At 53.4% G+C, this 21,528-nt stretch overlaps 8 protein-coding genes across 8 annotated transcripts; 3 read left to right on the plus strand and 5 right to left on the minus strand.

Annotated features, from left to right (window-relative positions):
- Positions 1-53: 53 nt before the first annotated feature.
- On the minus strand, positions 54-2,419 carry CTAM01_02357 (glycosyl hydrolase family 15; the record flags this gene model as incomplete). The annotated part of the gene is made up of 7 exons (XM_060518396.1): positions 54-1,147; positions 1,210-1,341; positions 1,397-1,470; positions 1,522-1,669; positions 1,722-1,922; positions 1,973-1,993; positions 2,122-2,419. 7 exons carry the CDS (start codon positions 2,417-2,419, stop codon positions 54-56), a joined length of 1,968 nt encoding a protein of 655 aa, XP_060387029.1.
- Positions 2,420-4,797: 2,378 nt separating this feature from the next.
- CTAM01_02358 (SART-1 family protein) lies at positions 4,798-6,798 on the plus strand (the record flags this gene model as incomplete). Its single annotated transcript, XM_060518397.1, has 2 exons — positions 4,798-5,611; positions 5,669-6,798. 2 exons carry the CDS (start codon positions 4,798-4,800, stop codon positions 6,796-6,798), a joined length of 1,944 nt encoding a protein of 647 aa, XP_060387030.1.
- Positions 6,799-7,131: 333 nt separating this feature from the next.
- On the minus strand, positions 7,132-7,773 carry CTAM01_02359 (uncharacterized protein; the record flags this gene model as incomplete). Its single annotated transcript, XM_060518398.1, has 1 exon — positions 7,132-7,773. One exon carries the CDS (start codon positions 7,771-7,773, stop codon positions 7,132-7,134), a length of 642 nt encoding a protein of 213 aa, XP_060387031.1.
- A 1,904-nt stretch (positions 7,774-9,677) lies between these two features.
- Positions 9,678-9,902, minus strand: CTAM01_02360 (uncharacterized protein; the record flags this gene model as incomplete). The annotated part of the gene is made up of 1 exon (XM_060518399.1): positions 9,678-9,902. One exon carries the CDS (start codon positions 9,900-9,902, stop codon positions 9,678-9,680), a length of 225 nt encoding a protein of 74 aa, XP_060387032.1.
- Positions 9,903-10,883: 981 nt separating this feature from the next.
- On the minus strand, positions 10,884-13,649 carry CTAM01_02361 (uncharacterized protein; the record flags this gene model as incomplete). The annotated part of the gene is made up of 3 exons (XM_060518400.1): positions 10,884-11,701; positions 11,805-12,767; positions 12,887-13,649. 3 exons carry the CDS (start codon positions 13,647-13,649, stop codon positions 10,884-10,886), a joined length of 2,544 nt encoding a protein of 847 aa, XP_060387033.1.
- Positions 13,650-14,671: 1,022 nt separating this feature from the next.
- Positions 14,672-15,844, plus strand: CTAM01_02362 (ornithine carbamoyltransferase; the record flags this gene model as incomplete). The annotated part of the gene is made up of 3 exons (XM_060518401.1): positions 14,672-15,001; positions 15,058-15,748; positions 15,804-15,844. 3 exons carry the CDS (start codon positions 14,672-14,674, stop codon positions 15,842-15,844), a joined length of 1,062 nt encoding a protein of 353 aa, XP_060387034.1.
- A 164-nt stretch (positions 15,845-16,008) lies between these two features.
- Positions 16,009-17,034, minus strand: CTAM01_02363 (acetolactate synthase; the record flags this gene model as incomplete). Its single annotated transcript, XM_060518402.1, has 2 exons — positions 16,009-16,189; positions 16,256-17,034. The coding sequence occupies 2 exons, from the start codon at positions 17,032-17,034 to the stop codon at positions 16,009-16,011; spliced, it is 960 nt and encodes a 319-aa protein (XP_060387035.1).
- A 1,403-nt stretch (positions 17,035-18,437) lies between these two features.
- CTAM01_02364 (KH domain-containing protein) lies at positions 18,438-20,467 on the plus strand (the record flags this gene model as incomplete). The annotated part of the gene is made up of 8 exons (XM_060518403.1): positions 18,438-18,639; positions 18,693-18,925; positions 19,102-19,123; positions 19,180-19,232; positions 19,287-19,451; positions 19,499-19,707; positions 19,762-20,389; positions 20,444-20,467. The coding sequence occupies 8 exons, from the start codon at positions 18,438-18,440 to the stop codon at positions 20,465-20,467; spliced, it is 1,536 nt and encodes a 511-aa protein (XP_060387036.1).
- Positions 20,468-21,528: the final 1,061 nt, after the last annotated feature.

Genomic DNA, 21,528 nt, shown 5'->3' on the forward strand with positions numbered 1-21,528 from the left:
GCTCCAAGCAGCTCTTGTCAAAGACTGTGAACCACCGAGGCATTCCAATATAACTATCCTTGCCAGGTGTCAGACTTCGTAGCCGTCGACGAGCAGGTTGACGGGACTGTGTAGCTGCGGTTGGGGTCACTCTCCCAAGTGACGGCACCACCGCTGGCAACATTGATGTACTTGTACTGGAACGTCGTACCAGCCGGCAACTCAATGGTCACAGTCCAGATGGGGTTGGCCGAAGTGTATCCCGAAGCACTCAAAGCGATGGCATTGCTCGGGTTCCAGCTTCCGAGGGCGGCGGTGCTACCCACCAACTTGATCGTCTGGCCAAACTGCGTCACGACCCGGGCGTTGAAAGTAACGAGCACGGAGCTGGCAATAGGGCATCCCGTTGCGGTTGGCGTAGCCCCCGTGGTAGTTCCCGTGGGTGATCCGCCTCCTCCACCAGGAGTCTGGTTGGCAGGGAACGACGTCGCCGTGGCGCTGGAGTACGAGCCGGCGATGGAGGTAGCCTGGCATGTACCCGGGACCGAGGTGGCAGAGCCGACCCAGCCCTTGGGGATGACATTGGCGCGGCGCTGGGCGGCTGTAAGGAAGGCTGCGTAAGACCAGGTAAGATCGTCCGCCGAAAGGGGCTGGCCGTTGCTGCGAGAGAACTGCTCGGCGAGCGAGCCATTGGACTGGGCGTAGGTCGCGACAACGTTCATGAAACCGTCCGCGTAGGCGCTGACGGTGCTGATGAGCGAGTTGTAGGTTGATGACCCGGAGGCGTACGTCCCGGGTGCTACGGAGCCATCACGGTCTCGGAAGAAGGCCAGTGACGTCTGGGTGACGATGATGGACCCTTGCTGCTTCCAGACGTAGAGGGCGTCGTAGAGCTGCTCGGCGGCGGCCAGGGTGTTGAGGTACCATGGGTTCCCGTTGTAGTAGCTGTCTTCGGGGTATCTGCCGACTGCGACGGCGGCGGATTGGGCGATACCGTTGTTGATTGCGTAAATGGAACGGAAGGAATCTACGACGACCTTGTGGCTGGCAAGGGCTTTGTCACTGCAAGGCTGGAAAGTCGCTGCGTCGCAGGCTGCGGCCGGGTCGAAGTTGTGAATGGAGGCGAGGATGACGTTGGCATCACGGCCAGATCTTCCGTTTCCGTTGACTTGAGGGTGTTAGACTGCGTGGTTCACTGAGAGGTAAATACGATTGTGCTCATGAACTCACTGTTTGCAACCATGAAGTTGCCCGAAGGGTTCCAGAATCTGCCCAAGAAACACAGGACTTGGGGAGCCACGGCATCACAAGCAGCGCAAGACTGTCCAAGAGACCGGGCCAACGCGCTGCCCTCAACAAGAGCTGGATTCTTGAGTTAGTCTTGATGACTGTTCATCATGTATTGAGGTGAACTCACCGCGATGTTGGCTGGCGACGGTGAAGAAAGAGCTTCCCTGGACCTCCTCCCACAGATCAAAACCAGTCTGGTTCCTAGAGACAAGTTAGAGATGCTCATAACCACTTGTAATCTAGTCTTCTTACCAGTACTGAGCAACATATGCCAAGTCATTGCGGATCACCGGCCACAAGACGGATGAGGCAGTAGACGAGTAGCCGTTTGATACGAGCCATTTCGCGTAACCGATAATGGCAATGGCTCGCAGCGCCGGACCATCTCTCTGAGGTCGTCCTAAGTCAATATTAGTATGCTCCTCAAATCCAGTGGCAAATTTCCAATATACCCCAAGCACCCGTGAAGGGGGCCAAGTTTACTTCGAACTTGGGCTCGCCAAGGCCGGCACCATCACCCAAGCCTCCGGAAGGGTTCGAAACTCCCTGGAGACGAGCTTGAGAGGCGATGTAGTTCTGAATATTGGTCTGAAGGTTTGCATCGTAGCTGTTGGTGAATATGTCTACCACAGCCTTGAAGACGAGACCAGCATCTGCGGGCCTGTCAGTTTCTGCAGTGGAACCACCGGTAGATTGCATTTACCTCTAGTCCACGTGTAGAAATCTTTGGTACGTTAGCTAAAGTCCCTGAATCGAGGTGCCATGTTTGCCTCGGAGAACAAGTCGGTGAATTTGCTCCTCCGCTCGTTTCCCCGCTTGAAGCGTGTCACCAACAGAAGTTAGGGAACTTACACGGTGGGTCGGTCTTGTCCGGAGAAGCAATAACGATGCCAGAGCTGACGCCCTGAGCATGGCAACCGTTAGGGCCAATATTGCAGAGCAGCTGCGCAAGGGCTATGGGAGTCTCAGTGGCAATGAAGGAGTCGACGTCCCTCTTGACAAATTGGCCGCCGGGATAGCCAAAGATCGTTTGGGTGGCGAGTGACCCAAGCAGAAGAGCGGAAGTGAGAAGCTTCATGATGGGCTGTGTAAGACGCTCTGTGGTGTTGTGTGCCAGGCTTCCTGACATGACATGTTGCAGGTAAACCATGATGATTATATACTTCTTCGCGAGGCACGAAGAAGCGGTAGGGCAGGGGGTGTGTTCGGGGTGGGTTGCTTTGATGTGCCTCGAAGGCCCGAATGCTGGAGTATCACCGAGCTGTCAAGCTGGCCTGCATTAGTCTCACGAACATCCAAGATGCCCCTCGTCACGAGCTAGAAGCTGGACTTATGTCGGCACAACGGCGAGAGAATTTTGGTCGAGCCGTTCAATAGCTCCCCCAAGCCCGCCCGGTTCTGGAGTACAAGCCTACGATCCCACCTCTCGTCGTCCTCACTCTCACTTTGGAGTTCTTTTGGAAATAGTATCAGTGCCGGCAGCTACAAGTGCTCCAGCAGTGCCGTGAGACAAGGGTAACAATAATCCCAGCTCAGGAGATGCCGTACAGGTCGCACGTGGACCAAGTTGGCTGTATAATCAGAAGGCCACCTCAGGAAGGCAGCAAGGATAGCAGACAGGGGTTGAGTGATGTCGTCGGCAAGGCCAAGGAGATCAGACAACCTTGTCGTTCGGTCCTTTCCGCCAGGAACTGCGGGGTGTTATTGGTGGCTATGATGAACTTCAGGAGGACTCATGGGGGTTGGGGTCGAGGGGTAGTGGAGGAGGAGGTTTAAGCGTTCCCCGCACACTCCTTCCCGAGGCTTAGGCTTGATCGAACGACTAAGACATTGGATGGCTTGCACTGCTGATGCTTAATGCGTATTGGAGTGGGAGCGGCCTTTGTCTGGAACATACGCTCCTCGTAATTGGACGAACCTGAGAAAGAGAGCGATGCTTTAGGTCATTTGAAAGGAGAGGCGAGTAACAACTGTCGTTGTTGTTGTTGTCCCGTCTGAGCCAGCCTCATGTCTCATCGGCATTTAGAAGCTGGGCATGCGATGCTTCCTCACCCACCTGCGCTTGCTGGTGGTGTGATGCCATCAAGTCGACATCATCAATGCGGAAACTCCTTCTCCCTCGAGGCCGAAATGTCCTTCTTACAGCTTGCTCATTTGCTGCCGTGCAGTAGCGTCGACCAAGCTGTATGAAGTGTAACGATGTTACGGCGGAGTCTCCTGTTGATATCGGGCCGGACGAGAGAGAGTTAGCCATGCCAATAGCTACCCCAGATCACACGGCTGCACCCCGCACCGGCCATCCCACATGTTGGCCAACTTGGCCCCGTTGACACGGCCGGCCGGGATATCCAGAACGGGGACTCTGCGCCGTAACCGACAAACTCTGATGGCCTTGAGAAGCGAGAGGGTGGGCACCAAGATGCAGGAGCAGTATGCATCGTCGGACAGCGCAAGCTTGAGATGACAGCGCCAGGTACGGGATGCGCCGAGAAAGAGCCCGTGGAGAAAATCGTGGCTCGTCTATCGACTTTTGTCCGCAGGTCTTTCACATGTCTTCTTAGGTAAGAATGGTACTAGATATGGGATATTTCATGTAAAACCTGGTAACAGCATCTTCAAAAGTGGTCTATAGTCTAGGCACAAAAGAAATGCCCGCAACTCGGTTTTAGATGGTCCGCGAAGACTGTTATTGCGAGATGGTTGCCAGTTTCAGGCAAGTGCGATTTTCCCTTCTCACATGAAGCTGCCTTGAGCCTGACGCGCCGCAGTCGCGGGGCAAAATCCGGATGGAAGCTACCACTTTACGCGCTCGAGATAGTGAAATTTCTTCAGCAAAATTTACGCGGAGAAGACTAGGAGTTTTCCAGGGTCAAAGTTTGTGGGCAAGTCATGGTTTTCCCTAACCTCATAGATCGACGATCTCGGCAAAAGGGGTAGGAATATGACGTCCCCAGTACAAGATTACACCACGCTCAAGCTTTTGACGGCGAACATGGCTGCCTCAAGACCGGTCACTCTTGAACCTGTCGATCGGAAGATTGACATCATGAAATTTGATGGCTCCTTGGATGATCGAGCTGCCGCAGAACTCGACCCTGACTCCCGTAGGAGCAGAGGAATTCTGGGCACAGGCCCGTGTTTGTTGAAGAAGGAAAAGAAAAAGAGAAGAGAATTTTCGCAAGGCTGCGCTATGTAGTAAAAATCAGAGACCCACCTCGGACGATTAGCTAAGCACAGGTCGTTGGCGGTGGAGAACGACCCTGATGAGCCTGGGGGCCTGGCAAAGTGTTGGTGAGCCGCATGCTTTTTCCGGTTGGCCACGAAGTTTGACGCCTGGTAAGGTATCCTTATCGGAATCGCACTTGCAACTCCAGCTTCCATTCCGTCGATGCTCCATAGTACTTTCTTCGTCCGCAGCCCTCGACTCACCATCGCGTCGACTGGCGAAATCGCATCTCTTTTCAACGCTGCACAACGAAACGGACGCACCTATTTCCAGAAATAGTTAAGACGCAAGTTACAGCCAAGATGGACGCCGCGACCATCGAAGAGACGAATCGCATTCGCGTTTCGCTGGGCATGAAGCCATTGCCGGTCCCTGGTGCCGCCCCAGCCGAAACACAGCACGACGATTCTGCATCGGAAGAAGAAGATGCGTCTGCGACACTCGAAGGACGTCAGGCGCAAGCATACGACAACTACCAAAAGGTTCGCGACGCCGAAGCCGCCAAGCGCAAACGAGAAGAGCGAGCCGCCGCAGCGAAAAGGGAAAGAGAAGCTGCGCAGCGCAATGCAATCTTGGATGGCAAGGGTCTCGGCGAAGCTGACGAAAACGACGTGGACGCAAAGGCATGGTTGAAAGCGCAGAAGAAGCGACAAAAGGCCATCGAGAAGGCTAGGAAGTTGGAGGAGGAACAGGCGGCAGCTGAAGCAGCTGCGCTCGCGGCAGTCGAGTACACTTCGAAAGACCTTGCTGGAGTCAAGGTCGCGCACGAATTGGACAACTTTCTCGACGGCGATGAACAGATTTTGACCCTGAAGGACTCGACCATCGACCAGAACGAAGAAGAGGGCGATGAGCTTGAGAATATGGACGTAAGAGCCAGAGAGCAATTGCAAGAGAGGCTAGACCTGAAGAAGAAAAAGCCAGCATACGACGTCTTTGCTGCGGCAGATGAGGATGGTGAACGCGGCATCTTGGCTCAGTACGACGAAGAAATTTACGGCAAGAAGGGCAAGAAGTTCACTCTTGATGGGTCTGGCGCTATTGCGGAGTTGGGAGATATTCTTGGAGCACCAGAAAAGGTCAAAAAGTTGCAAAACATTGATCTCGATGTCATGCGTAAGTATTGCCTAACTAAACATGATCATAATGGGACGTCGCTAACCCTCTATCCAGAAGACGCACCTACTTCAGATTACCTTGACATCTCAGAGATTAAGGTGAAGAAGCCGAAGAAGAAGAAGAACAAGTCAACAAGGCAGAAGCCTATTGATGAGGACGACATCTTCCCCCTTGATGCGATACCGGCGGACGACAACGAGATGGACGTAGACTCCGGCGCGGTTATCAGCAAGAAGAAACGCAAAGTGGAGGACGACAATTTTGTTGATGACGACGATTTGCAGGCTTCCCTTGCCATCCAGCGAAAGAGCGCATTAAAGAGGCGGAAGAAGAACCGGCCCGAGGACATTGCTCGGCAACTCAAAGAACAAGTAGATGAGCCGGACAATGAGGCTCTCAATGGCGGTGTAGTGATTGATGAAATTTCCGAGTTCGTGTCCAATCTGAAGAAGCCTGAAGAGGAGGAGGAGCGCAAAACAAAGAGGCCAAAGTCCACTTCAGTAGAGCCTGTAACAGCCATGGGCGCCGACGACGACGACGATGAAGATCACCCGATGGGCGACGATGCCTATGAAATTCCCGAGGATAGAGCTCGAGAGACATCTGCAGAGATTGCAGCGACGGGAGTGGATGAAGAGAAGTCACTCAACACCGGTATGGGTTCAGCTCTAGCACTACTCAGAGAGCGTGGTCTTATCAAAGACTCTCATGGTGCGGAGCGAAACATGAGCGAACGCCAAAAGGCCGAATTTTTGGCAGAAAAGAGACGTCTCGAGAGGGAGCAAGAAGACCGAGCCAAGTACCAGCGAGAGCGCGACAGAAACAGCGGCCGACTGGATTCCATGTCTGTTAGGGACAGAGAGGAGCGCGCTCGACAAGCAAACGCCCATCGCGAACTGCAGCAATCACGCGTCGTCGACGAGCTTTTCAAGAAGCACTACAAGCCCAACGTGGAGCTCAAGTACGTGGACGATCACGGCAGATCTCTCGACCAGAAGGAAGCCTTCAAGCACATGAGTCACCAGTTCCATGGCAAGGGCAGCGGCAAGGGCAAGACCGACAAGTTGCTGAAGAAGATTGAGGAGGAGAAGCGACGCGAGGCCAAGCCGACGTTTGACGCGAGCGAGAACGCAAACATGAACTCATCATCGGCGAAGCGGCAGGCCGGTGTTCGATTACAATAAAAGGCTAAATCGGGTTGGTGTCGGGACCATGGACCAGGAAAAAGGTGCAGACCCTTTAATATGTACAATCCAAATTGAAGCTTATTCCCTGCTGACACAACGTTCAACTCTTCAGACGCCCCCGGTTGATTTGCTGACGCTTTCTTTGTGATACCCATTCATCTCTTTTCCAAAAGTTGGAGGTGCAAAGTTGTACACTCTGGCATCCCTTGTATGCTGTTACCTTGCTTCGGAACAGCAAAGATGGCCCTTCTTTGTGACCACACAACGCTAAGGCCAAGTGGCCCGACCCCGCTGTGTTTGTCTACTACGTTGCCCAAGTCGTTGAGGCCGTCATGATGGACCTAGCAGGCTCTCCCAGCTCCAGCGTGGCTCGCGGGGTATTTCGTTTCTTGATCTTGCCGGTGTGACAGGCGCGTCGCTGAGGCTCTCGTACTCCCTTTGGGCCTCATCAATCATTCTGAATATGTCATCCATGTTGAACGCCGACGTCGTCCGCCTCGGCGACATGGCAAGACGCTCCGGCGTGTGGCCGCTGCTCTCAATCGCATCCGTGACCTCCAGCATGAGATCCTCCATCAGCGGTGAGACGCACGGTGAAAAGTCGGCCGAGAAGTCGGACGAGGTGAAGGACAGCGGGCTATCCGGCTTGCTGTTGATGCTGCTGCTTTGACTCGGCTGCCGTTTCAGAGGCGTGACGGTCCGGCTCGTCGTCGACGTGGACGCCGTCGCTGCCGTTGGTGTCATGTCGATGCTGCCGCCGTGGGTCCGGCACCGTTGTTGTAAGCGGGCCCGTCTCTGGTCCCGCCGCGATCTGATGATATCCCGAACGGCGTTGCCGTGGAACTCGCAATCTGCTGCCGCCGGTGAGCCGCGGTAGCAGTCCTTGCGGCCGCAGATGCCGTGTGTGAAGACGTCTGGGTGCGTGACTCTGAAGTTGAGCATGCCTTGCCTGCCTGCGCCTGTACTCATCATGATGGGCTATATGTGACACTAATGTGGAGATGGACCTTCGTGTAAGAATGAGAAGGAAAGCTGGTGAAGAGCTTGCTGTTATGAGATGCTCATGCCAAGCCTTGATGTAGGCCAACAGATGTATGAGCTAAATGAAGGATAAGTATCCGGAGGCTTAGATAGGTAGCTGAAGATGGAAAGAAGAACCAATATTTACCTCTTGAGCTTAAAGAAAAGCCTCAGCGCCCACGTTTTCTTCCTTCCACTTGGTGTACCCCGCGTTCAGCTACTCGTAAAAGCCAGGTCTCCGCCTACTGGAGTGAGTTTGAGTCGATCTCGCCTTTGAGCTTTCTTCGGCACTTGTAACCCAACCCTTTGGGAACCGCTCCCGCGCCTCCTCCAGCTTCTTCTTGCTCTCTTTTGCCCCGTTTCAAGGCACGCACGCGAAAAGGCGTCTGCGGCGCTGCTGCTAGAAGGCAAAATCTCTCTAAAATTCCCTTTTCCCTCACTCACACTCTCTCTCTCTCTCTCGGTAGCGAAAGCCCTGGCCCGGACTAATTCTGGAAACGGTGTGCTTGGAACAAAGGCCGATCTGCCAGCGTGGCGTTGACTTTTCCTTATTTCCTTATCTCTTTTGAGTTCAGGCGGAAGATGTACCGTAGGCGAGGATAGGTAGAGCAAAAGCCCGTAAGATCAGGTGCTACACGTGCGCGGTGGAAAGTCTGATCACTTGTTCTTTTTTGGCGTAGTTCTTGGTGTAGAAAAGAGGCGGATGAATGGCAGAGAAGGAATGAAAGAAGTAGTCAACGAACAAGATGAAAAGGAAGCGGAAGAAATAGAACGATCGAGGTGATATCCGCTGAACGCCTCTCTCTCCCTTTCTCACCACTCGAACCCAAGGAAGACAAAAACGCCCACGTTTCGTGTTGTTTCCTATCGTCAAACTCAAGGATCGCGATGGTGCGGGATCGTTGGTTTTGCTTGCTTACACATAACATGATTCTTGTGTCTTTTGCCCAGTCCGCCTCACCAAATCCTCCTCATGGCTTCATGCCCCAGTGGTCTGAGTCTCCCTTTGACGTTCCAATGAACCCAGTCCAAAGTCCTGTCCCTAGGCGACCTTAATCTCCAGCCCAAAAAGACCCGTAGCTCCGTCGGAGAATCTGCATTCCAATCGACCCTTTCTTCCCGCTAGTGACTGTTTCGGTTGTTCGTCTTTCCCTCCCCTCGAATTTCCCCTTGCAACGTGAGTGTGAATCCCGCCCCCACGTGCAATCGGGATCGATCCTCCACGTTTGACGAGCGGGAAGTACGACAAACCTCCCGTGTAACACGATTCTATTGAGGCTGAATAGAGTGTATCAAGGGGCATATTGAATGTTTTAACAGAAATCGCGATACCTCCCCCGCCATCGTCATCATCGCGATGGGGGGCGCAATAGTTGATGTGATGTGATCTGTCCTCGATAATCGCAATGCGTGCTGGTATTTCTCCCGCCCCGCGCCATGCCTCACTCGACAATATCCACGAGCCCCATACCATTGCCTCATTCTCCAGATTCCAAAATCGTTTTTACAAAAGCGTCCGAGACGCACACGCCCCGCCGCCGCCGCCGCCGCGGGGCTGCCAAATCAGCCCACATATCGAGGGAAAAGTCCGGGTCTCATGACAGCGGACCTTGCCGTGAAGTAGGCCACAAGCCATAGTTCTGTCACAGGGCGGGCGCTTTTCCCAATGTTCCAGCAATGTAAGACAGACAGCCCAAACAACCGAAAAAAGAAGAAAACAGCGAAAAACAGCTTGATGGGCCGATCTGGCCAAAGGCTGAGAAAGGCAACAAGCGTAAAAGAAAAAGGGTGGAATAACAAGCCGTCGTAAAAAGGCCGAAATGTACAGAGTAGAGAGAGAGAGAGAGACGTTATCTTCAGGCACCAGCTTCGGGAGGGACCTCCTTGCCCTTGATCACGGCGTCGGCCGCCGCGAGTTGGTCCACGCCGCCGCCGCCTGCTGTCAGGCCAGCGGACGACCGCCGCGTCACGATCCACCACGTCAGCGTCAGGACCGTGAGCCATGCGGCGACCCAGGTGATGACCACGCGCGGCGAGCGGCGGCGTCGCGGTGCGTAAGGGGAGAAGTTGATGCTCGGCATCGCGTGCAAGGGGGCGCCGGTGCCGTGGACGAGGTCCGTAAATGTGAGATGTTATGTGTTTGGATTTGAGACTGTAGCCCCCTTTGTTTGGTCGTGAATGACGAACGCTTGGAATTGATGACCGCGGCTGTCGGTTGGTACAAATAGCAGATTGTTTTATGAAATAGCCGGTATACGTAGATAATACGATGAGATCAATTGATGATTCGACGTTGTAACCTAGGTGAGGTTGTGAGTAGTAGTCTTGATGAACCAGCATTCAAGCCTTGAGTGACAGTGAGTGGGTCATTTGACGCGAGACATGTCAAGCACTGTCTCGCGCACCGTGTCTATGTGCTGGAATATCCATCACAGAATGGGCAGCGGTTCGCCCCTGGGATTCGATTTACTCTCTGTATTAATCGCTCACTATCGATCTAATGTTTCTAGAAATAATATCGGAGCTGAGGAAGTAGTAAACGCGTCGGGAATCAAGTGCAGGGACGATGTCTGCGTTGGCCATCCCTAGCACTCGGAAGGACGGTGTAAGGGATTGTTCAGGATTCAGATCAATTTTGTGTTCGTTGACCAGAGATGACTCAAGTGAATAGTTGGGGCCTATTGTAGGAACTATGTCATTACCTGGGCCCTTGAGAGGTCTCTCAATGCTTTATTGTGATAGAGGGAGACATGGACAAGAAGATATCTACATGTATCTGAACTTGGCAGCCCATAGCACCATCAATGGTTTACATCCAACAAGTATCCGTAGACCTCTTCGAATGTGTGGAAACCGAATTCATGTCATCGAAATTTCGAGAGATGTTAATTGACCATATTGAGTGTATTCACATAGCCATGTGGCTGTTCTATGCATTGTACTGATATACAAGTTACGACTTGTGTTTTCTTGTCGCTTTGCGCACAAGGCGCCGACAGCCGCCCCCCAAACCAATTGATAAACCAATCAACGCCATAATCAAGTCCAAAGCCAATCATCGTTTACAAACGAATGCTCGCACCTATTCCTTGGCCCTCGTACCAGACCGTATCCTTCCAATTCCCAATCCGTACAGTGACATTCGCACTTGCATCAAGGGTTAGGGAACCTCCAATCGCTCTCTTCACGGCATCATAGCCCACTGATCCTGCAGACCAGTCAACAGGCAGCCTGGGCGTTACAGACATTCCCGGCGGCGCCGCAAAGGGTAGGCCATAGACAATACGGCCGACCGGCTCTGTGTGATTATACAACGCTGTAGCGTTGATCCAATCAACATAAATGGTGTTGTACCGTAGCGGAGACACTAGGGTAAACGTCGCTGTAGAGGAAAGCACGTGGAAAGTCGCATCTCTAATGAAGTGTCCCTTCTTGTCGCCTTCTCCGGGAAGGTCCAACTTCGGAGCGGCAATGCTGATATTCAGCTTTGATAGGCCCTCGCCAATGAGAGGGGCAGTCGGAATTGTGCCTCGATGAGTCTTGACGTCTATGGTGACATTGCGTCCGGAGAGATATTCTGATATCATATCACTGGCAATCTTGCGGCCAGCTTCGCCCTCGGCGGTTGGGTCCCAATTTGCTTTCACAAGCAAATTTGTGTTGTTGCCCTTGTCGACTGTCAGATTCTCGGCAGTAGCACTGCCAAGCACGAAACCGTCCCTCACAATATGTATGTTGATATATGGTATGGAGGCTGTGTACGGTGTCGGATTTGTGATGTTGACCAACGCCTCAAGCGTCATCGCTGAGGAAGAGGTACTGATAATCTTCACGTCTCCCACTTGTGGGTGAATGCTGCCAAAGGTGTCGCCAGGGAGAGCTGCACCAGTGTAAGCCTTCATGCTCGCTCAGTTCCCCTTAGTGAGCAGGGACATAAGAAATCAACCCACGATAAGACAAACAGTGCCGGACTTAGTACGGACGTTTTACCGGGATTTTGCCCTCAGCAGGGACATCCTTCAAGACCAAGTTTCCAAGAGCCGTATTAACTCGAATGTCGACACTGGCCTTGACGTCCAGTAGGACCTGCTTTCCGCCGAAGAGAAGTCTCTGCATAACGTCCGTCAAGACATCGCCATCGGTGATATTGAGGGGAGCATCAATGACCCGGGACGTGATTCTCAGGAGAGGCTCGTGTTTCTCGTCGCCAGCCTCTTTTGTTGAGTTAGCGGACTGCCACTTGTCGAGGTTGAGTTCCCCGAGTTTCTTGTTCTGATACATAACGTCTGCCGTGGCTCTCAAATCCGTGACATTGATGTCAAAGTTCATCTCTTTCGGAAGACTCGCGAGAACCTCAACCGTACCCGAAACCTTTGGCGATCCATCAGGGTCATCCGGGTCCGCCATAGGATCGGGCAATTGAAAGTTCACATCGGTGAGCGAGAAGCTCTTGATGAGGTTGTCAAAACCTTGACCCGGGAAGGGAACAGGAACAGTGATCTCGGACAGAATGTCGCCGACCCAGTCTGGGGTGTCTGAATCGGGCATCTTGCGACCACGAACGTAGACAGTAGCGGCCTCGCCGTGCATGTACTGGTCCAAGAATTTGTCCAGAGGTGATGACTTCGAGTTAGGGCAAACTCTTGTCAGTGACTTTGGGAGCTCTCGGATGATACCAGAGACGTTGACAGTGACATCGGTTCGTGGCTTGATTGAGAGGGGCTTGGTTGTGGCGTCGGCAAGAAGAATGTAGGGGTCAAAAGAATTGCAGTTGGGAACCAGAACTTCAAAGCCAAGTTCCGGTACATCTAAGCTGACGGGAAACTCGTTGTAGGCGGTGATGGCTACGTCGGCGCCGACAGCTGTTCGCTGGCCGTCCGAGTCTGGCAGGTCTCGGAAGTTGAGGCGGGAAATATTATACTGCGGCAACGTTGGGATTTGGTTCGCTAAATGAGGCATCAGTATGGAGCTTGAAGGAGCATGTTGTGATTGAAGCATAGTGGTATTTAAAGCAGAAATTTTTCTCCAAAGTACAGGGAAGCAAAGGAGCGGTAGAGTGATTGACCTTCAAATACCAAGACCTCGCTCACTGAATGAGTGCCAAGTGGGAGGATTCCGGACTTGAGTGGAATGTTGGCCTTTCCAAGCACCTTTAGCTGGTCGAGATTTCCATCTAGCCATTCGTTGGCAATCTTTCGGTACGCTTCGGCGTCACCGGGTGACAGTTCGGCGATGAAATCGATCGCGGTAGTTTGGCCATCGACGATACTAATGGTGAGTGGCGGCACAACAGCAGTGCCGAGCAAAGCGTCGTCGTATTCTGGCAAGAACACGCCAACCTTTGTCTGTTCTGTTCCCAATCGCCTCACAATCCAAGTTGCAAACTTTCCGATCCTTCGAGATGTCGTGTCCTGGACCCTAGAGCCATCAAGCTTGAAGTTGGCCTGAACACGTGCCCGCACACCATCCGTCGTGATTGATTCTAGGGCCAGATTCGTCGGCTCGACGACGGCAGCCTGCTTCGCATACTCTTGAACTGCCGAGGGTACGAAGAAGCAACCGGCCATGATACCAAATACCAACAATATCAATACGGTGATGGATATCACTGACGCCCATCGTACAGAACTCTTAGTGGTCGTGCTCGGCGGGTTCGAAGCGAGGGAGGCGGCGCGAGACCTCTCTGGGTCATCTTGCTCGCCATCGTATCGGGGCGTCGCAGAAGAGCTGGACAACAGAGGCGCCGATTCGGACAATGAGGAGTCATCTTCGGCCCTGCCCTTGCCCTTGCCCGCCAGGAGCGGCGATCTTTCTTCGTCTTCAGCCATCGCGTGTAGAGTATTCTCGTGATCACAGTTTGTGGTGTGTCGTTATCGGATCAGAGCGCAAGAAAGTCCGTCATCGCCGGTCGAGATGACAAAGAGTAATGAAACCACGAAAAGTCGTACAAAAGGAAATCATGCAGAGAGGAAGTGTACGTGGTTCCGATCTTGCCCAGACAATCCAGATAGTCGGGATTCGTAATGGTGATGATGTCAAGTAACTTGGTTCATCCCAGGACGGGCAGTGCAGTTGAAGAGGCCGGGGTGGAGGTCAGCTGAAACCAATGAGACGAGATCTGGTCACCAGGGCGGACTTTCCACTCAGCGCCCATGTGGATGGCTGGGGATGATCTTCCCTCCCACGCCTCAATTGCCCTCCAGTGCCTGGCCGGGTGGGCACGGGCCATTCCTTCCTTCTCAGGCACACATGCACCACCTGTGCACCCTCAGCCTGCACTGTTGCAGTTGCAGCAGTAAATCACTGCCCACCGGTGACTGCCCGGACTAAGGCCAACTTATGTTGTTGGCGAGTTCCGGTTCCGGCGCCTTCGACAGACTGGGTGGTTTGGGCTCACGCAGCAACAAATGCCGTTAGGAAAGGTACCTTATCTAGGTACACAGTGTCAGTGTCTCGCCTCTGTAATCCTTATCGCGCTATCCTTCCATTATGACCTTGCATACGCCCTGTAACGCCCTGTGATTTACAGGCAAAGGGTGACTCTGAAATTTTCGGTGTAAAGCGGTGAGGAGTTCGTTGAGTTTGCAGCCCGCAGGAGACTTTGTGGAGGTCCTGGCCGTTGTGGTCTCTCACTGAAGCTATCCATCCAATCCAATCGTGACTCAATCAACTCTTAATACTCATCAATTGACCACCACTTCGACTCACTAGCCATTTTTTTCTTACTGTTTACAACTTTAGATCCAAGCTTCATCCATTGACCCTCGATTGACTTGACTCTGCCTTCACCAAGCGGTCTACGACTTCTCACATTTCAGACATTAAGGCTCGACACACCAAGTCGCCCACCATGAAGCAAACAGCTTTCCGAGTCACTCGTCAAGCTCTCAACGGCGCCCAGAGCCGCGCATACTCACAATCGACCGGCCCGCGCCATCTCATGTCCATTGCGGACTTGAGCCCGGCCGAGTTCGCTACCCTCGTCCGCAACGCCGCCTCAAACAAAACCGCAGTCAAGTCCGGCAATGTGCCCCAGGCGCTCGCATCGAGCTTGACCGGCAAGACCGTTGCCATGATGTTCAGCAAGCGCAGTACCCGTACTCGCGTGTCGACGGAAGCTGCCGTGGCTCTCATGGGTGGTCATCCCATGTTCTTGGGCAAGGATGACATTCAGCTCGGGGTACGTTGACTGAAGCTCACATGAGATGGAGTGCATTCAAGTAACAGGCTGTCTAGGTCAATGAGTCTCTGTATGACACCTCCAAGGTCATCTCTTCCATGACCTCCTGCATGGTCGCCCGTGTCGGTCCTCACTCTGATGTCGCCGGGCTGGCCAAGGACTCTAGCGTCCCCGTCATCAACGCGCTCTCCGACGACTACCATCCTCTGCAGATTATTGCCGACTTCCTGACTATCCACGAGGCATTCCCTGCTTCTGCCACCTCAGACAAGGCCGATCTGGGCCTGAAAGGAATGAAGGTCGCGTGGATCGGAGACTCCAACAATGTCCTCTTTGATCTGGCCATCGGCTGCGTCAAGATGGGCGTCGATATCTCCGTGGCCTCGCCTACTGGCTACAGCATTCCCGAGGTCATGAAGGCCGTCATCAACTCTGCTGCCAAGGGCGTTGCCTCTCCCGGTAAGCTCACAGAGACAACCGTCCCTGAGGAGGCCTGCAAAAACGCCGACATCCTGGTGACCGATACGTGGGTTTCCATGGGCCAGGAGACCGAGACCCAGAAGCGCCTCAAGGCCTTTGCCGGCTTCCAGATCACCAACGACCTGGCCAAGCGAGGCGGTGCTAAGGAGGGCTGGAAGTTTATGCACTGCCTGCCTCGTCACCCCGAGGAGGTAGCCGATGAGGTCTTTTACAGCCCTCGTTCCTTGGTCTTCCCCGAGGCCGAGAACCGTCTCTGGGCCGCTGTTTGTAAGTTCAATTCCCATATCTCTCGGCAGACTTCACGACGCTAACGATTGAACAGCTGCCCTCGAGGGCTTCGTTGTGAACAAGGGCAAGATCTAAATGGGATATGTGTCGGCGTTTAAAAGGCTCACAGCTACAACAAAAGCGAGGCGTTTCTTTCTTTGGCAAACAAATGGTACAGATTGTGTAGCAACTTGGTAGCATTGAAAAAGATGGCAATACCCCTTTTTACCAACGCCGGATATTCTTTAATACAAAATAGCTTAACCAGGGGGAAGCTGGCTAGCGTCGACAACCTCATCCGCTTCCTTAATAATCGTCTCCTCGTTGGGTCCGTACAACGGGGAACGGGGCAGGGCCATCAGACCAGTGCGGGCGGACTCGAGAATACCAAAGGGTCCGATGAGCTTCAGGAAAGAGTCGATTCTGGACGGCTTGGCGGAGCTGCGCGATTGTCAGTAAATGCTTTTTTTTCCGGCTTCCGTCGGCTGAGGAGTAGAGTAGACTTACACTTCCACAATGCAGCTGTTGGTGCTGATATCCAGGACCTTTCCTCCGAACTGGTGGGCGAAGTAGGTGATGGACTTGAGATGCTCGTGCTTGTGGCGCAATGCCTGACTGACAGCCAACTTGCTGGGGTGGAAGTCCTTGGCGACATCCTCCAGAGTCTGCTGCTGCTCGCCCTCGAGCGCATGCTCCTCGACGTCGACAGCCGTCATCTCACGGTGGTGAGCGAGCAGCTCCTCAAAGTACTCGGGTCCAAGAATGTTGATCTTGGCCAGCAAAAGCTCGCGCTGAACCAGGGCGGCGTTGGTGTAGTCCAAGACGGCCCAGACGGGGACGAGATCCTCCAATTGGCGTCTGGCCTGCTCGACAACACCATCCTGTCCGGTCAGGACAATGGTCATGCGCGAGAGGTCATCGACCTCGGTGCTGCACACGACGAGGGAGTCAATGTTGAAGCCGCGGGCGGCGAGAATGCCGGAGACGCGGGACAAGACACCGGGCTCGTTCTGGACCAGGCAGTTGAGGATGTGACGCTTCGGGGGTTGAGACGACGGGGAGGGCATGTCGTAGAGGATGTTAGAGACGGCGGCCTGGGCGGACCAGGCGGGCGGGCTGTCGCTGACGGGCAGAGGCGCCGAGCGACGTCGAAGAGCCTTGTAGGCGATGGCAGAGGTCGAGCTGGTGGTTGAGCTCCATCGTGCGGCGGCAGAGAGCGATGTCGCTTGAGCCGGGGCGGCGGCGGCCCGCCAGAGCGAGGTCGAAAGGAGGCGACGAGACGCCATCTTTCCAGGTTCAAATTCGCGAGAACAAGCCAATTGCTCTCTTTTTGGACCAGAGGAAAGAGGAAATCTCAAGAGAGCCTTGGAGTAGTGTGAGCTTCCGAGGTTCAATGGCTTGGGGGAGATAAGGAAGAAGCACCCTGACTCACCGTCTGTGTCAGTTCCCACTGGGAAAATTTGAGGAGATTGGGGGACGATTTCTTCGGAGGCAAGTCGGAGGCGCGGAAGCAGGGGAGCTGGCTGTTCGCAGGGGTAGAGGGGCACGGATCAGCTACTGACAGGGGGTTTTCACCGAGAGAGTGGACTCCCTACTGACACTGCATCGCGGGGTCGGCTTGGAGGGTGCGGGGTTACATCCGGCACTGTGTCACTTGCTGACCTGTAGCAGCATTTCCAAAGTAATCACCATGTTTTTATGATAGAGAAAGGTAGGATTGGGATGAGAGAAGCACACATTGTTGATCCTACAGTACTGGACCTTTTGTAGTCAGTAGCCAACACAGGTTCAAGTGAGGATATCTCAGACACATGGATAGCTTGAAAAGAAAGGTTTCGGGTACTGAATTGTTTTGTCACTAGGCAACCGCTCAAATCGCATCTGGCCGTCAATCTGAGTTCAAAGACTTATTGCTTACTCTCAGTATCATGCAAAGTAGACCTATCTCGGTACCTCACCTTGAGTCAGTGACCTGGAACCGAGAGACTTTGCAACAGAAGCTAGTCTACAGTTCAACTACTTCTACGCAGTAGTTGCAGGAGAGATCATATACCTAAGTACTTCGTGTTTGCAACTGTGTTGTCATCTTTCATTTGCGAATTGATTGTTGTTAGCAAGACAATATCCGAACTGCAGATAGGCATTTGGTTCAGGACATCTTAAACTCCCGTCGAAACACTCAAATGACCGTAAGCTTTGAGATCCACAGATTCCATGCCAAGGTCACTGAGCCAAAGAATATCAGACCAGGAAAAACATCAATTGTGAGCTGTCGCTTGAAGAGGAATAGGTAGAGCGTCAAGTGTGAGGATGGTCCCGTTGGCCGCATTCTTCCATTCCTGCCGATAATCGCTCCGATGCTACCATGTGGCTGGTGCAGACTAAAAACAGCAGCTACGTCTGACACCTGAGGCGCTAAATCCGTGACGGCCAGGCCCATCGACGCTCATGGGAACGACCGTCGACAGAATCGTCTTGCCGCACGGGCCAAGCCACTTTATTTTGGCCCGTCCGTCTCTCCAAGGCTCCACCTCCAAAGAGCTTCATACCTCGTAAATTTTACTATCCCAATCTTTTACTTCCCACATATCGATCGCCAGGCGCTTGCGCATTACCCAAACGCACGCCGAACGCGAAAACCGACAACGAGCGACTATAGTTTCAACATCACTGCATCCCAGACGTCGCAATGGACGACACCGAGCGACGCTCCGCCAAGCGCTCGCGATTCGACCAAACCGAACCCGAGCCTCGCAAGGCTTCGAGATTCGACCGCCGCTCTAGATCGCCGCCTGGAAGACGTTCAGAGTCGGCAAGAGAGCGTAGCCCTCTTCCCAATGACCAGGCGACAGAACCGAAGAAGTCGCCGGTAGATGCCGCTGCTGCGGCTGGTACGGGTTGCGCCTCGCTTTGGCTGTAGAATGAATGGCTAATAGACTCATAGCTGCCGCGGCCGCGCGAATCAACGCGCAACTCCAAGCGAAGAAGGGCATTCAGCATGTCGACGTTCCCCCGATCAAGACCGACACTTCTCCTACAGGTGGTGCCCAATCGCCCGATCCGGCCAACACGATCAATGGAGAGATTTACATCGCCGACGGCGACTTCATCAAAGACATTGAAGTCAACGACCTTCGTAACAGATACCTCTTGACCAAGGGGTCGACTCAGAAGATGGTAAATACTCCTGTGCAAAACCACTGATCATACTTCCTTCCCAGGCCTCATCTCGAGCGCATTCCGCTTTCCTACATGTAAACAGATTTGTGTCGAGATCATCCTGCTTACTTGGCACGATAGCTCGCACAGATCACCCCTCTTTGGCACCTGCTGACTCCATTTGCTTGATTTAGATCAAAGAAGAAACTGGTGCTGGTACGATACACCTCCCACTTTTACGTCTAATTAGGAACAAAGGTTGACTTTGCAAGATGTTACTACCCGAGGAAACTACTATCCCGACAAGAGCATGGCGACTGCGGCGGTATGTCAACTTCGAAAACCATGGTATAGTAACACGCACTGACTCTCTCCTCAGAATCCGCCTTTGTACTTGCATGTCACAAGTACATCCAAGACTGGACTTGAGCAGGCCGTGGCAAAGATTGAGGAACTTATGAAACAGGAACTTCCCGCGCTGGTAGATGAGCGTCGTTTCCGTCGACGTGACCAGGAGCAGGTTGAGAGGGACGAATATGGCCGAGTATGTATGCAAATCAGTCTCGAAAATTTGTGTCTAACATATTGCAGCGCAAATGGCCCGAGGAGAAGATCCCTATCGGTTTGGAGTCCGTCCCCGGATTCAACCTCCGCGCTCAAGTTGTTGGCCACGGCGGTGCCTACGTCAAGCACATCCAGCAGGAGACTCAGTGTCGCGTCCAGATCAAAGGACGTGGTTCCGGGTATCTGGAGGCAGCCACCAATCATGAGAGTAACGAGGACATGTATCTTCACGTCGCGTAAGTGCATTGTCGCCTTGCCGACATTAACGCATAGGTACTGACTCTGAATAGCGGACCTGACCCTAAGATGGTTGAGAAGGCCAAGGAGCTTTGCGAGGATCTGATTGCGAATGTCAAAGAGCAGTACGAAGAGTTCAAGAGCAGACCTCCTCGTAGTTATGGTGACCGTGGGGGCTATGGCGACCGCTCGCGGGGGCACGATGGCGGCCATGGCGGATATGGAGGCCACGGTCACGGTGGTGATCGCGGCGACCGCGGCGGCTATAACTCCGGATACGGAGGCCACGGCGGCCATGGTGGTCACGGTGGTCACGGCGGCGGCGGCGGCGGCGGCGGCTATGGCGGCCACAACGCTGGGCAATCAGCAAGCCCTGCTCCTGCCGGCGGTTCTAACAGCCCTGCCGCTGGAGCCGACTACGCCGCTCAGTACGCACAGTACTACGGCAGTCAGGATCCTTACGCTGCCTATGGCGGATATGCCGCTTACGTTCAAATGTACCAGCAGTACTATGCTGCCGCACAAGCACAGCAGCAAGGCTCACCCGCGCCCCCGGGAGCAGCGGCATCCCCTCCACCCCCGCCTCCCAGCGAGGCTGCTCCTCCTCCACCTCCTCCGAGCTCTGCTCCCCCTCCCCCTCCCTCAGGCGCGCCTCCAGGCACTGGAGGAGGCTACGGTGCTGTAAGTACCATTACTTCAACGTTGACCGAGAAACTTTGCTAACACAGAGAATAGGTACCGCCCCCTCCTGGCCTTTAGAGAGAGACTTCAGGAAAGAAGAACGGGTCTAAGGTATTGATGATAGTCAAAATTGCAAAACCACGAAGTGGTGGGGAGAATCATCAGAGGCGCATCACTGTAGAATGTGAGCGGCTTTGTGCAGGGGATGGTCATTTGGACGTTAAAGGAGGTACAGATGAAGTTGTATATGACTCAACAGACATAGTAATATTACCACAAAGCAACACATGACGTCTGTGTACATTTAATCCTGTCAGGGCTTCGTGATATCAGTCCTGCCGAGCTATTCCTTTACTCGTCGGCGCATTAGCTGATGGTGTCACTGACTTGCCACGGCATAGCGGAGATACATATGTAATATTCTGCTTCTACTTTTCCTGCTATGATAAGCTTTGCATCGTTTCTCTTGGGAGGAGCAATGAGGAGGTAATCTTGCTTTCGAGACTCAATCTAGCAAAAGGCGATGCAGGAAAGTGTCATATTTAACTTCGACAAACAACATCTCAGACTGCTTAGAAAACAAACCAGAAAAGAAAAGGGAAAGGAAAGGAAGGAAGGGCTGTTGATAACTTACTCGATACTTCACGCCACTATCCGGAATCAAACAGCGCGCCCCTCCGACCACCACTGGTTTCATTGGGGTATTTTATTTAATCTCGACTCTGCGCCAGAGTCGAACCCACTCGGCCAGTTGACCGCGGGGTGGTGGTGACAGGAACGACGTTGGGAAGGGATGTATACCCTCAGTCTCCGCGAAGTTGGTAAGGTACTTAGGTTGAGAAAGGAGGGATGTAGCGGGAGGAAGGAGCGATGCAGGCGCACACCACTTTACACATGAACTACGGCATGCAGCGAAAGTGGTCCTACGAACACAAGCTAAAAGACGTTTCAAGCGACCAGCTTCGCTAACGACATGATGGTAGAATTGACATCTCCCATTACGTCCAGAACTGGGGTGTGGTCAGGCCACACGGGCTGGTAAAAGGAACGACTGTAGCTGAAGGCATCCGATGAGGTAATCTCTCTGAGCTGAAATAAATCATTTAAGGATTCTCTTCGAACCAAGGACTACCATCCTG

The sequence above is a fragment of the Colletotrichum tamarilloi genome, assembly GCF_030869305.1.
Source record: "Colletotrichum tamarilloi strain Tom-12 chromosome Unknown Scaffold_5.1, whole genome shotgun sequence".
Taxonomy (NCBI): Eukaryota; Fungi; Ascomycota; class Sordariomycetes; order Glomerellales; family Glomerellaceae; genus Colletotrichum; species Colletotrichum tamarilloi.